Genomic DNA, 12,304 nt, shown 5'->3' with positions numbered 1-12,304 from the left:
GAGTCCACTACTGCTGCAACAAGCAGCCACAGTCGTACTGGCCAGGTAAGTAAATCACAACTGAAACTAAACTACTTAAATGGCTCAGAAGATATCCATGATATTCAGACTTAACTATATAAAGTCATTTCCATGTAATAACTGGTAGACAGACACATCTCAGCTTGTAACAGTCTGAAACGTGATTGTTTAGGGATATGGGGATGTAAGAACTAAATGATGTGCTCACAGTTACAATACAATTCACTGACAGTCAGGAATAGCAGTGCCCAAAAATAACTGAACTGTACTCCCCACTGTGCAAATCACAGGCAAAGCTTTCCAGATTTCCTACAGAAATGCCACAAGACAGCACAGACTCACGCCTTCCAATCCACCGAATTACACAGCATATTTTTATTTGCATAAGAAATAAACCAGTCTTCTGCCAATTAATTTCTGTGCCTCAGCATTAGCAGCTCACATGCACAGTCCACTTCTACTCTGATCAGGAACTGTAACGTATCAACAAAACAACATAATCTCTACAGCATTTTTAGGCTGCAGCAGCAATCTCTTGACATTCAAACCTTTAAAGGAAGGAAAGACGACACTGAAGAAAAATATTTCTACTCTCCTTTATACTGATAATCTGTTTTCAATATGGTCATCACGGCTGTCTGGACAGCTTTCACTCCTACTCCAAACACACCAATAAGCAACACCACCAACCCTCCAGATTACAAATCACATTTTATCATTAACGGTTATGCTGACCGTGCAGCAAGCATATCTAAACCTCACACATTCCAAGTTAGCTTGCCTTAATGCTGCAGTGTGACTATAGCTTATGGGCTTGATCCAAATTTCACTAAATAAACACTGAAAAAACAAGCAATGCTTGGACTATGCTCTGTGAGCAAGGAGCTGCTTCCACTTGGAAAGCTGACATTAGCAACATGCACTAAATCCAGTTATTTATATTAGTATATCTAGCTACCTCCGCCACCTTCACGGTGTAACAGGTCCCACATAAACACAGAAGAGAATAAAGATCCTTGCTCCAGAGCTTGTGAGATATATGGACTGACAGGGAAGTCTAAGAAGCCAGCAGGTTCTGTTTGCACAGAGTTAAACCTCCGTCTTCTGCAGGTACTGCAGGAATCTTGCCCCAAGTGTAAAAGACAATTCACGTAGTTGGCAAGGGAGAGGGAACATGGTCAGCCTGAATTCAGTTCAGCCAGGTCAACAAATGAAGAAGTTAAATTTTTCTTAGTTCGCTTGGGAAATTCTGCTCCAAAGCCAGGCAGGGATTTACACATAGGCTTCAGAAAGCTATGTCAGAATCTGAATTGTCTAAACCTTCTGGATGTACAAATCCCAAAGGCAGACTCCTCTAAGACATTAAGTATCATCATGCAAGGCTGCCTGAGAGTAAACAGGCTGGAACGAGGCAACTGCAGCCAAACCTATGGCATGTGCCTTCCCCGAGGCAGGGTTTTCAGGCACTTATCAGAGTATTGACATTCACACTTGAAATACACAGCTTCTAGGAGACTAATTTCTCAGCCACTCTTGTCAACATTTTGATGACAGCTACGTTTCTACTTTCAAATTCTATACTCTTTCTATGACACAACATTCAGGCATCCTCCTTCTAAACCAGATTGGTCATGGCACTGTACATCCTGATTACATCAAGCTGAAGCTGTTGTGGTGAAAACAACATATAAATGAAAAGCCACAGCTGCCAGGCACCGTTCAGGAGGGGAGACAATGACCCCTGGAGACCAAAGTCCCTCTGAGTTCTATGACAGCCTCTCTCTAGCTCAGCTGTGAAGGACACTTGTGCTGCTTGTTCTGTTTTGTAAGCTTCTCCTACACCTCAGGCTCTCATTCGTGGAGAATGAGTTCCTGTAAGACATCTTCAGAGAGGTGGATCAGCCCAGTGGATGAAAACACAGTCTCACAAAACAGAAGGCAAGCTCATGTTAGCGCTTTGTTGAGCACATCACTCATGTTTTTTTAAGTCTGTTTTGATTTATCTTACTCTGTGACTGAGGAATGGATAAAAATGGTCATGATTAAGCGTGGCCTGGAAATGAAATGAGGAAAAAGTTTCTAGTCATCAGAGAAGAAAGGTACTGGAACAGCCTGCCCATTGGAGTAACGGAGCAAGCAAACCAACTGTAAGCTGGAAATAGCTCAGTTTATAAAACAATCATACAGTGTGCTGTTTGGGGACTGGTCTGGCATGACTTAGAAGGTATCTTTATCTAGCTTTCTAAAAATCCAGGCATATCTGGTAACCATTGCCTTCTGCTGAAGTGCGCTATGTAGCAACATCTCGTCAGTCTCAAATCACATAGCTTAAGAAGAAAAACCATGAGGCAACTCACTTGCTGCAGTTGTGCAGGTTTGTTTTGACAATATCATAGTCTGTGTTGTAGAGTGGTCCGCTGTCTTTCAGCAAGGCCTTCTGAATGCTGTACACGTGCACACTTGCAATCGTGGCTAGTTTAGACTTCATTGCTGGGGGGAAAAAGAAGAAAAGTCCTCTGTTAGCACAGCCTTTACGGAATCAGGTGGCAACTTTAAGTATCAGGTTTCACCACGGATGGAGCAAGACTGACAGACCACTTGACAGCAAGGACCTGAATATAAAAACATGTAATTGTACCTTCTTCCAATGCTTAGTGAGCACTTGAATTGAGAATTCAAGGTAACAGACTCCACAAGCCTGTCAAACATGTTTTCCACTACACACTCTTCGTTCTTACATAACTGAATTAAGAGCAATCTCTCTGTGTTTACCTTCAAAATACCCAGTGTTTGGAATCCAAGATATCTATATGACTGCCTAAGGCTAAGAAAGAAAATAATGGTCATAACTCTACCCTGCTGGAACTGCTCTCTGCTGTTAAGGTAGTATCCACCGTATCAACTAGCATCACTGTGTCATCTCTAGTAGCCTGCTGGAATACATGCTTTGCCTCTTCTATGCTATTTAAACTGTAACCCTCTTGAGACAAGGGCTGGTTTTTAGGAATTCTTTGTTCATTGCTTATATTGTTCTTTCCACACAGACCTGGTCTGAGACAGAGCTTCTAGGCACTATAAAAATACACACAGTAATCATTTCTTGGGGCCAGTCCTAGACTATGCAGCCCTACTCCCATCAAAAATCTCAGCCTCTTCCAAATTTAAGTCATACCTTTGGCCTGTCTTCTAATACAAAAAACATGAACAACCCTTTCCTCCACAGCAAAACAGAATATTGTGCAGCACAGATAATTCAACAAACACGACAGATAGTAGTTGTACTGCTTGACAACCTACTACCCTGATGAGGGCAGCTTTAGTTAGAAACCCACTTCAGACTTCAAAAAGGAAAATAATTCAGGTCTTTAGAACAAAGTCACATCATTAGCATGGACATTTAAGGTCACAAATGCCACAGTATGTTCTCAAATACCAAAGACGCTATTTTAAAGTGATGAAGGGCCTGAAGTTGTGTTTCAATTGCTACAGATCAGATCTCAGCAGCAGAACCAGACCTGGAAAGATGGCAAGAAAACTGACAGTGCATGGACAGCAGCTGCAGGAAGCAGTGTTACAGTGGTAGGGTTTTTCACCTTTTACTGTGAAAGCAAATACTCCAGACAAAAGTGAGAACATTCTCATGAGACACTTAACTAATACCCACATCACTTGGGGCAAACAAAGACTGCAATTGGATTTAGCCAATAACTAGAATTACCTGTGGAACTGTTCTAAAACTGCGACGCACTGCTGTACCCTACTCAAATATTGTTGTCTTTAAGGAGGAGCCATCTGTCACTGGCAGGGAGGTGGAAAATAATTTCTGACTAAAATGTTCAACATAAAAAAAATAATTAGACCCAAATCACAAGTCTGAACTTAGCTGTTGGCTCACATATTCAAAATTCTGAGAAAAAGCTAGTACAAAATGTACACACCTAAACCCAACAGCCTGACTAGGCATTTACGTGCAGATGGCAAGTTCTGAGCTTTACTCACTTTGCTGTTCTTTCAAAGAAAAAAGTTAAAACCACATAATTTTCACAGTTCGCTTACCTTCGAGTTTGTCCTCTCTCACTACTGCAACCTTGTGGCACTGTAAAAAAACCAAATAAATGGCAATCTTTTAAAATTTTAAGACCAATATTTTCAGTTACTTATTGAGTAAGAAAGTCTACCCATTATAGGTGCGCCTTTATAGCTGCAAAGAACACTGCCAACGCCTTTAAAGAGTCATCCGCCACTAGTTTTTAAAGCTCCATCTTCCTACTTTTCTAATGGACCATTTCACAGGTCACTACAACCCTATAGAAATCCTCCATCCTCCATTCCTGACACTGGGAGATGAGACACAGATGAAACAAGAACTAAACAACTGCACAGTGCAGTGGAGAAAAGCAAACTAACACAGGTGACGACCCAACTGCTAGAAATCTGCTGTCCAAGCCCACATCACCCACGTATGTTTAGACTGCCAGTAAACTCTAACGTAGCAACCTGTAGCACAGACACTGTACCAGACAAGCAAAACGTCATGAGAAATTAAGCATTAATTTAAAAGCCAGAAATGCATGTTTCTGGAAATGAGCTCTACAGCCAGTCTTCAAGGACTATATCTGCTCTACGACATTTAACAGGCTTCAAAGTAGAGTATCCAAAGATTGGACAAAATCCAGCCATTAATATTGTGTTTAACTGATACCACAGACTAGTCATCAAAAGAGTAAGAGGCAAGAAAATGTAGACAACCTGAAACAGTAAACAAAGATTGTCTCGGTCCCTCACTGAGGCTGATAAAAATCAGTAAGGAAAAGTGTGCGCAGTGCTTAAGACACAATAGGAATTATTTGTGAGTGATTTCAATCTGTATCTCCTTCAGATGAGTCTTGCTGTTGAATCCACAGCCTTGTGGCTACACCTACTGACAGCAGACAGTAGTGCAGGGTTACCAGCAAGCACAGGGTTGTATCTGAAGCACTCGCATCGCTTTCCTACCCAAAATTGACTTGTGCCAGATGTTATCCACCAGCTCCTCCAATGCCTGCACATCTTCTGGAAGTATCTTCCTGATCTGACCTCCTCTGGCTAGCTTTAAACTCCTGTGTGGCACTCCTAACCCTGACACTGCTTTATCTCTACCCCTAACAACTTACTGAGCCTGCAGGTTACCCTTCTCAGCAGTCACTGCTATTGCAGTATTTCAAAAATAAGATATGTAAAAAAAAAAGGGGGAAAAAGAGTGATCTTTATATGTTTCCCTTGGTAGATATACAAGCTTCTAAAGTAAGGTTTAAAAAAAAATAAAAGCAATAAATTACTTGTTCCACTCTCAGAATTCACTTGTTCGTTTTGAACACATTATGGCAAATCTAAAAATAATAAGATGCATTAGCAAATCTCTGGCCAGCTCTAGTGAGCTAAGAGATGCTACCTTGTTATTAAATCGGGGGAAAACCTGTTAAACTCAGACTATAAATGTCACCCTATCTGTACAGCTTTAAATAAATATATTCCATTATACACAACTAATGCAAGCAATTACCTTCCGTTTTGGGGCGATTTGGAGGTTTAAAGAGAATATTCTATGCATGCAATAATTTTTATTTAGGGAAAAGAAAAAAAAAAAAAAAAGAAAAAAGGTTTGTTGGGAGTTTTTTCCCCAATTAACAAATAAAAGCCAGGACACCCCGAGATGTACTAATCCTAAGTGGTGACTGTGGACTGTACTGTAGGAGATATTTGGTTATCTGAAGATATGACTAGACACCAGGGGAATGTCAAAGGCATTTACTGTTTGACTATTAAATTATTCCGTGAGCAAAGGGAAACAGGCGCTCAATTTGCTCATCATCTTTCAAAAACCTCTGGGGTACCTGTCTGAAATTTTAAGTTTACATTCCTGAAAATCTGACAAGCAGCAATAAGAAAAAATAAAAACATTTAAGGAGAGATTCCTTTGCTTATTAAGTCAAAGATTTGAAATACAAAATACTGTTAATAAACTTGTATTTCTCTTGCACACCAGAATAAAAAAAAAATGATTTAATTAACAAGAAAACTTCAACTATTTATTTATTATTCTATTTATTATTTTTTATTATTCTAACTGAATTCCAGGCTGTTTCCAAACACTACTTAGCACACTTCCACTCCACAGCAGAACCTGGGAAATGGATTTGCTGATCTCACAAGGGCCCCTCCGGACTGTATTACAATCTTTGCTGTTTAATAATAGCGATAAGATTGAGAGATGACGGGAAACAGGATTTAAGTTAATTAAATAAAACCCCTGGTGCATTATTCAGCACTGTATTATCAAATCATGACCAACTGATCTTTCCTCCCCGTTACTTGTATGCTGGGACAGAGATAGTGCCTTATTTTGTACATGTACAGAACACCTAGCACACTGCGCCTGTTACTGGAAAAAGAGAGCAAGTTCAGCTTTTGACCCAAAGATTACAAAACACGGTGGAAGACACAAGAACAAAGAGCTTGCAGACACCCTCAAGAAATGAAACACTCACAACGTATCCGTTCTGGATGAGGTTTCCTGCAACTAAGTAGGTGACATGAAGCTGAGCTCCTGAATTCTCCTTTCGTTTCCTCTCTACATAATCATACAGCATCCTGCACAAAAAGAAACCAGTGTTAATCACCTAGAAAGGAAAGAGCACGTCACCACCCCTTCCGTGAAGCTTACGTAAAAGAGCAAAGCCAGCCTGACATGGAAACTTTTCACATAAGCACATAAGTTATTTTAACCAGGACTAAATTAATCTTACTGAGACACCTTCATTCTCTGCCACTTTGGAGAATCTCAGTCCAACAACTATAAAAACCAAAGATGAAATGCATACACGCTCTCAAAAGCTTTAATAGCTGGTTGCAGATGGTCTCAAATCCTCTAGGTTGCTGGTTCCAAAGTCTCCCCTCAAGAAAGGCCGTTTCCCTCATTACAACCCAGCATTCTGAAACACCTGACAGAGGAACTGGTGATTTTTGGTATATAATCACATTGCCAGGTGTATATATACAATCCCAGTTACATCCACCCACAGGGTAATCAGAAACAGGAGGAAAGAGCATGATTAGTGATGACAAGATTGAGCTGAGACTCAAGCTTTCAACTCCTGCTTATACCACTGATTTATGAGGAGCGTCCCACATAACTGGGCAGGGACACTACTGCACATTCCACAAAGACACTATCTGGTAAAGGTACTTGAAGATCATTACCGCTACAGAGACAGACTGCAATTACCGTGCTGTCACAGCCAGCACAATCACTAAAATAATTGACTTGCATTATCAGGCATTTTTCAGCTTCTAGGAGAGAGTTTTAAGCACAAAGATGCCACAGGAGATCTCCAGCTCCAGGTTGTTTTCAAGGGTATGAGAAGGTGCACCTGCTTCACCTGGGCCACCTTCCTCAAAATTTTTCTGGCTCCTTCTAGTTCACAATATGACCAGAACTGTTCCCAGCAGAGCTCTCCAGTCGCATCTACACCATCACTAACGCACACTCAGATTTACGCATCATCTAAACTGTTCACACACATGGAGTACAGAGACAAAACATCTTCATTATGTTAGATGCCCAAGTTGATATTATAGTAGCTTGGACAAGACAGGTGAAGCTGTGCTCAGTACACTACAGCTGAGTATGTAGCAAATGCCCCTTTAGGTCCAAGCCACAGCCAGAAACAAGAAGAGAAAAATATTTGTATTATGAGACTTGCCACTCTCACAGAGCATTCAGATCTCATGCTTAACTTTACCTTGCTGTGTAGCAACAGCCTTGAATCCTTGAGAGCTCATTCTTTGGTTTATATGGTATTTAAAAGGTTACAATAATTTTTATTCTTCAAAATACACCAAGAGAAGTTTACACTTTTATGCTAAATTCGGAGAGGCAAAAATATTCTGACAGCACAGCTGACTTCCCCATCCTTCAGACATTCACCTGTGCCTGTTAAGCCTGGTATTTATAACAGGTCATGCACTACGCAGCAGGGTGATCAGAGAGGGTGCGCATTTGCCATACACATGAGCTGCAATTACCGTCAGTGTAAACCCGACTGCTCCCAGCAACATCCATGGATAACGTACGAATTCCTAAGCTGGAATATGGAGTGGCAGATTCTCACAGGGGCATAGCTCTTTGCGTGACTGGAGCCAAGTTCAGTAAGCACATCCGTGTTTCACAATGGAAGGAGCGACACACATTTCTGTAGTAATATAATGCTACAACATCTATTCTGACCGAAGTATTTATGATATAAATCAGCATCAGGTGTCCAGCTGAGCAACGCTCTCTAAAGCGCAACTCCCATCAAAGTCAAGGCGACACCTGCCTACAGGAGGAGCAAGGTACGTTGAATAACATAACCCACTGTACCTAAGACGACATGCAGGATTTTTAAATATATTTCCAGAGAGATCATTTTAATACACTGAACACAATAATGAAAATTGCAATTAACAAGGCTTTGCCACAAAACAAAAAGTTTGCAGGATGCACTGATACCTACTGTTTAGCCTGGTTGACGTGAACTCCTAGAGTATAGCTTAGCCATTTGTATGTTACCTGTAACAAGAAAAAAAAATAATCCACTTTAGTATGAAAATCTCCTATCCTTTGCTTGTTTCATGTGCAAGTCAAACTCTAGACACACACATACCACCAAGAAACCCACAACAAAACCTGTTAGAAGTGAGAGCACATGGTCACCCACCCACCTGTGCTTTAGTGAGTAGATTGACTCCCTGAGATACTGGGACAAACTACCCACCCTGAAAGGTGTGGGTTTGGGAACGCCTTCTTGAAATGCCATTGTGTAAATAAAAGCCACTGAAAACACCTGCACTGCTTAGCTTCGTAACAAAGAATTAAACAGTACAATTTTAAACTGTGAGAAGCATTTATTGCTTCTGAGAATTTATTGGACTTCTGCCGCCCTCCCCTGTCATGGAGACATGGATCTCTGGCTGCAACACAAGTCTGACAAAACCTCTGGAGACTATAGGTCTAATCCCAGCCCTGCTGCTGACTTTCTGTATTTTTCAGACAAGGCATGTCTTCTATACCCATTTCTCCTCCTGCTCTGCCTTTTTAAGCGAATCCCCAGGCCAGGGCCTCTCCTATCTCAAATACAACAAATAAATTGTTATTAGTCTAGCCGTTTACTGAAACAAACTGTAGTGACATAGGCAGCTCATGTTAATACAACTGCTTTGATAGACAAGATGCATCATCCTTACTGTAGCAGTTTTTAGGCCAAAACCTTTATTTTGTTTGAAAGAAACATATACACATGCCTACCATTTTTCTGAACTTTCCTAGAAACAACAAGGCTTTAAGAGGCTACAGGCGGTAAGTAGTAATTTTACTTCTAAGCTGAAATAGTGGTTCAGACTCCCTCAACCTTTCACAGAAAAAACAGTTTCATTCATTTCTGCATTTATACTGATACCAAAAATCATAACCAGGAAAACTCTCCAAACCAAATGATCATTCAGAAAGCCGACATTAGTTTACCACAGCACTGGGTGCATGGGGGATCTTTCCTCCTAACGTGCACACCAAGCTGCTTGAGTGTACACATTATAGACAGCAGAGCACTTGCGTATTCATAGTACATTACATATTCACTTTCATTCACGAACAGGACTGGTTACAAGTTTCTCACTTCTAGTGCACATCAGTGATTGCAACTCCTTATCAGCTTGTCTCCTCTTGCAGCCTGAACTTTTTCACTTGGCGACTTCTTTTTGCATAATTTACATAACGGTGCTCTTAGCATTATCTGTTATTTCCTGAGACTGGCTCCCTTGGTTCGAAGTCCTTTCAGTCACCAATTTTGATGACAGTGAGATGGTGTGTACTTGAGCATTAACGACTTGAAAGAGTAGGTCAGCTTGACCTAAACTTTGTGCATATTCTTGTTTAACTAAATCAAGAGGTTGCCAACTGGGGAGTTTAGGCAACAATACCTCAGACTAAAAACACTGCTGTCACTACAGTGCTTTTTTGTTTTGAGGAAAAACAGCTCACCTATTAGACAGCATAAGGAATTTGAGGACAGCTGCTTTTCCTGTGATATAAATGATGCTGTTACCAATCCTCTTCAGAGACATTAACTCAAAGAGTCAAAGGGCGAAAAAAAAATCCTGACAAGAAAGGCTTGTCAGGAGATGTCTAGCTTGACAGAAAGCGTACATTAACTCTACATCGTGACCCCTGGAAAAGCAAACACTGCCAGGCACTGCACATGCGTCCCCAAAAAGAGGAGTAAAACCCGAGCAGCCAGCCCTGAGGGGCCAGGCAGATGCTCCTTCCTTCTGCAGCCCGCCGAGCGGGGCACGGGCACACACGCATGTCCCGTAGGTGTGGGGGGGGGGGGGACGACACTGCCTTTGCCTCCCCTCCCCACTGCCCGCGGAAAGCGGCTCCCTGCGGCCTTGGGCTTCACCCAGCTGGGGTGGAAGGCAAAGGGGGCCGGGTATCACCTCAGGCCCTGCCACTGCAGCCCCCACCCCGGTTCCTCAGCAAACCCCCAGAGCAGGGCTTGTGGCCCAGGCTGGAGGTTGGGGGGTGAAGCGCCCAAACATGCAGGCCGGCCTCCCCCAAACGGCAGCCACGCTGCGGGGGGAGGGGAGGAAGGTGTCTCCCTCCGAGGGGTCCCGCAACGGCGGCGGCCCGCCGCTCCCCCAGCGCCTCCCGCGCAGCCCCAGCCCCGCCGGCGGGACTCACAATGCGGTTCTGATCGGTGACGAACTCGTCGATGTTCTCGAGGTATAGCTCGTCCTCCATGGCGGCCGACGAGGGGTGGGCCGAGCAGGCCGCGGGCGGGCGGGTTCCCGCGCAGTTCAGGGCCGCGGCCGCCAGCCCGCCGCCATGGCAACGAGCCGGGACGCGGGCGGGAGGGCGGACGGCGGCCGCGCCGGGACAAACAAGAGAGGCGGCGCCGCGCGGTGCTTGTGCCCGCCCCGCCCCTCACGGCCTCACGCTGTTCCCTGACAGCCCCATGCCATCGCCTTGCATGGCACCACGCCGTTCCTTCACATCCCCACACCATCCCCTCACATCCCTGCACTGTCCCCTCACATGCCCACACTGTCCCCTCACAGACTCATGCCATGCCATTCCCTCACACTTCTCCACGCCATTCCCTCACACTCTCACACCCCCATGCCATCCCCTCACAGCCCACATGCCATCCCCTCACACCCCCCATGCCGTCCCCTCACATGCCCACACTGTCCCCTCGCAGATTCATGCCATGCCATCCCCTCATACTTCTCCACGCCATTCCCTCACACTCTCACACCCCTATGCCATCCCCTCACACCCCCCATGCCATCGCCTCACATGTCCCCATGCTGTCCCCTCATGGACTCAAGGCCCCATGCCCCCCCTTATGTGTCCCCATGTCATCCCCTCACATGTCCCCATGCTGTCCCTCACAGACCTGCAGCCCTCCCGCCACCCTGCTCCTCCGGGCCTCAACATCCCAGCCACCGGACCCAGTACTTTACACATGCTTTCTTTTTTTGGAGATAAACAGCAAGCGCTGGAACAGGAGATTCCCAATCTTTAAGTCCCAATCCCATTTGCATTTGCATTTAATACAGCTTCAGAGTAAGCTGAGGACATCATTGATATATCTGTATTGTTTTCTAAATACTTTTCCATGATAAAGTTAATCTAAAATTTGATAAAATCTAGGAGGTGGTTTCGAGGATGGTTTGGTTTTTTCCTTCCAGTGTGGTTTATACTAATTTTTATTGGTCATGTTTCTTATACCTGTGCTGGCTGGTTTATAGCATGGTCCCACACGGGGCTGGTTCTGAGAGATCGCTGCTACTGGGAGTGGGGTGTCTGGCATCTCCCACCCTCCCTGGACCTCATCAGCCTGAACCCCTCTGTCTCCGGCACATTTATTATCTTATTTGAACTCAATTAATTGTTTTTTTCCATATACCACCTACTTAGGTTAGCAAAGTGTTGCCTACAAACTGAGCTTAAAGTTTAATTGGTCAGGAATAGTCTATAACATATGAAAGCACCCTGAATCGATTCCATAGACCTCTCCCTTCACTGGGAAAATAAAACTGTTTCAGCAGGGACCTGTTTCCTTTGTCACTGCATGCAGATGGCTTTCTTCATTTTACTGACAGTTAGGTACAAGCAATACAAAACAAATAAGTTCTTCATGTCTAGCACTGCGATGATATCCAGTTCTGTGGGAGAGAACTGGTGCATGTTTCCTTTCATGTG

At 43.6% G+C, this 12,304-nt stretch overlaps 1 protein-coding gene across 2 annotated transcripts in view; it reads right to left on the bottom strand.

Moving 5' to 3' along the window:
• POLD3 (DNA polymerase delta 3, accessory subunit) overlaps window positions 1-12,304 on the bottom strand; it is a 45,940-nt gene that overhangs the window by 19,033 nt on the left and 14,603 nt on the right. The window contains exons 1-5 of one of the 2 annotated variants that reach the window (XM_037377001.1): window positions 10,778-10,948; window positions 8,556-8,611; window positions 6,549-6,651; window positions 4,078-4,117; window positions 2,379-2,511 (exon numbers count right to left, since the gene is read on the bottom strand). In XM_037377001.1, coding sequence (XP_037232898.1) covers window positions 2,379-2,511; window positions 4,078-4,117; window positions 6,549-6,651; window positions 8,556-8,611; window positions 10,778-10,837 — 392 coding nt within the window. In that variant the 5' untranslated portion in view covers window positions 10,838-10,948. Of the gene's footprint in view, window positions 1-2,378; window positions 2,512-4,077; window positions 4,118-6,548; window positions 6,652-8,555; window positions 8,612-10,777; window positions 10,949-12,304 lie in introns of those variants that run through there. The other variant, XM_037377002.1, reaches the window with a different exon arrangement.

The sequence above is a fragment of the Falco rusticolus genome, chromosome 2 (genome assembly GCF_015220075.1).
Source record: "Falco rusticolus isolate bFalRus1 chromosome 2, bFalRus1.pri, whole genome shotgun sequence".
Taxonomy (NCBI): Eukaryota; Metazoa; Chordata; class Aves; order Falconiformes; family Falconidae; genus Falco; species Falco rusticolus.
Note: the sequence above shows the minus strand (reverse complement) of the source record. Positions and strands in the feature narration are given on the sequence as shown.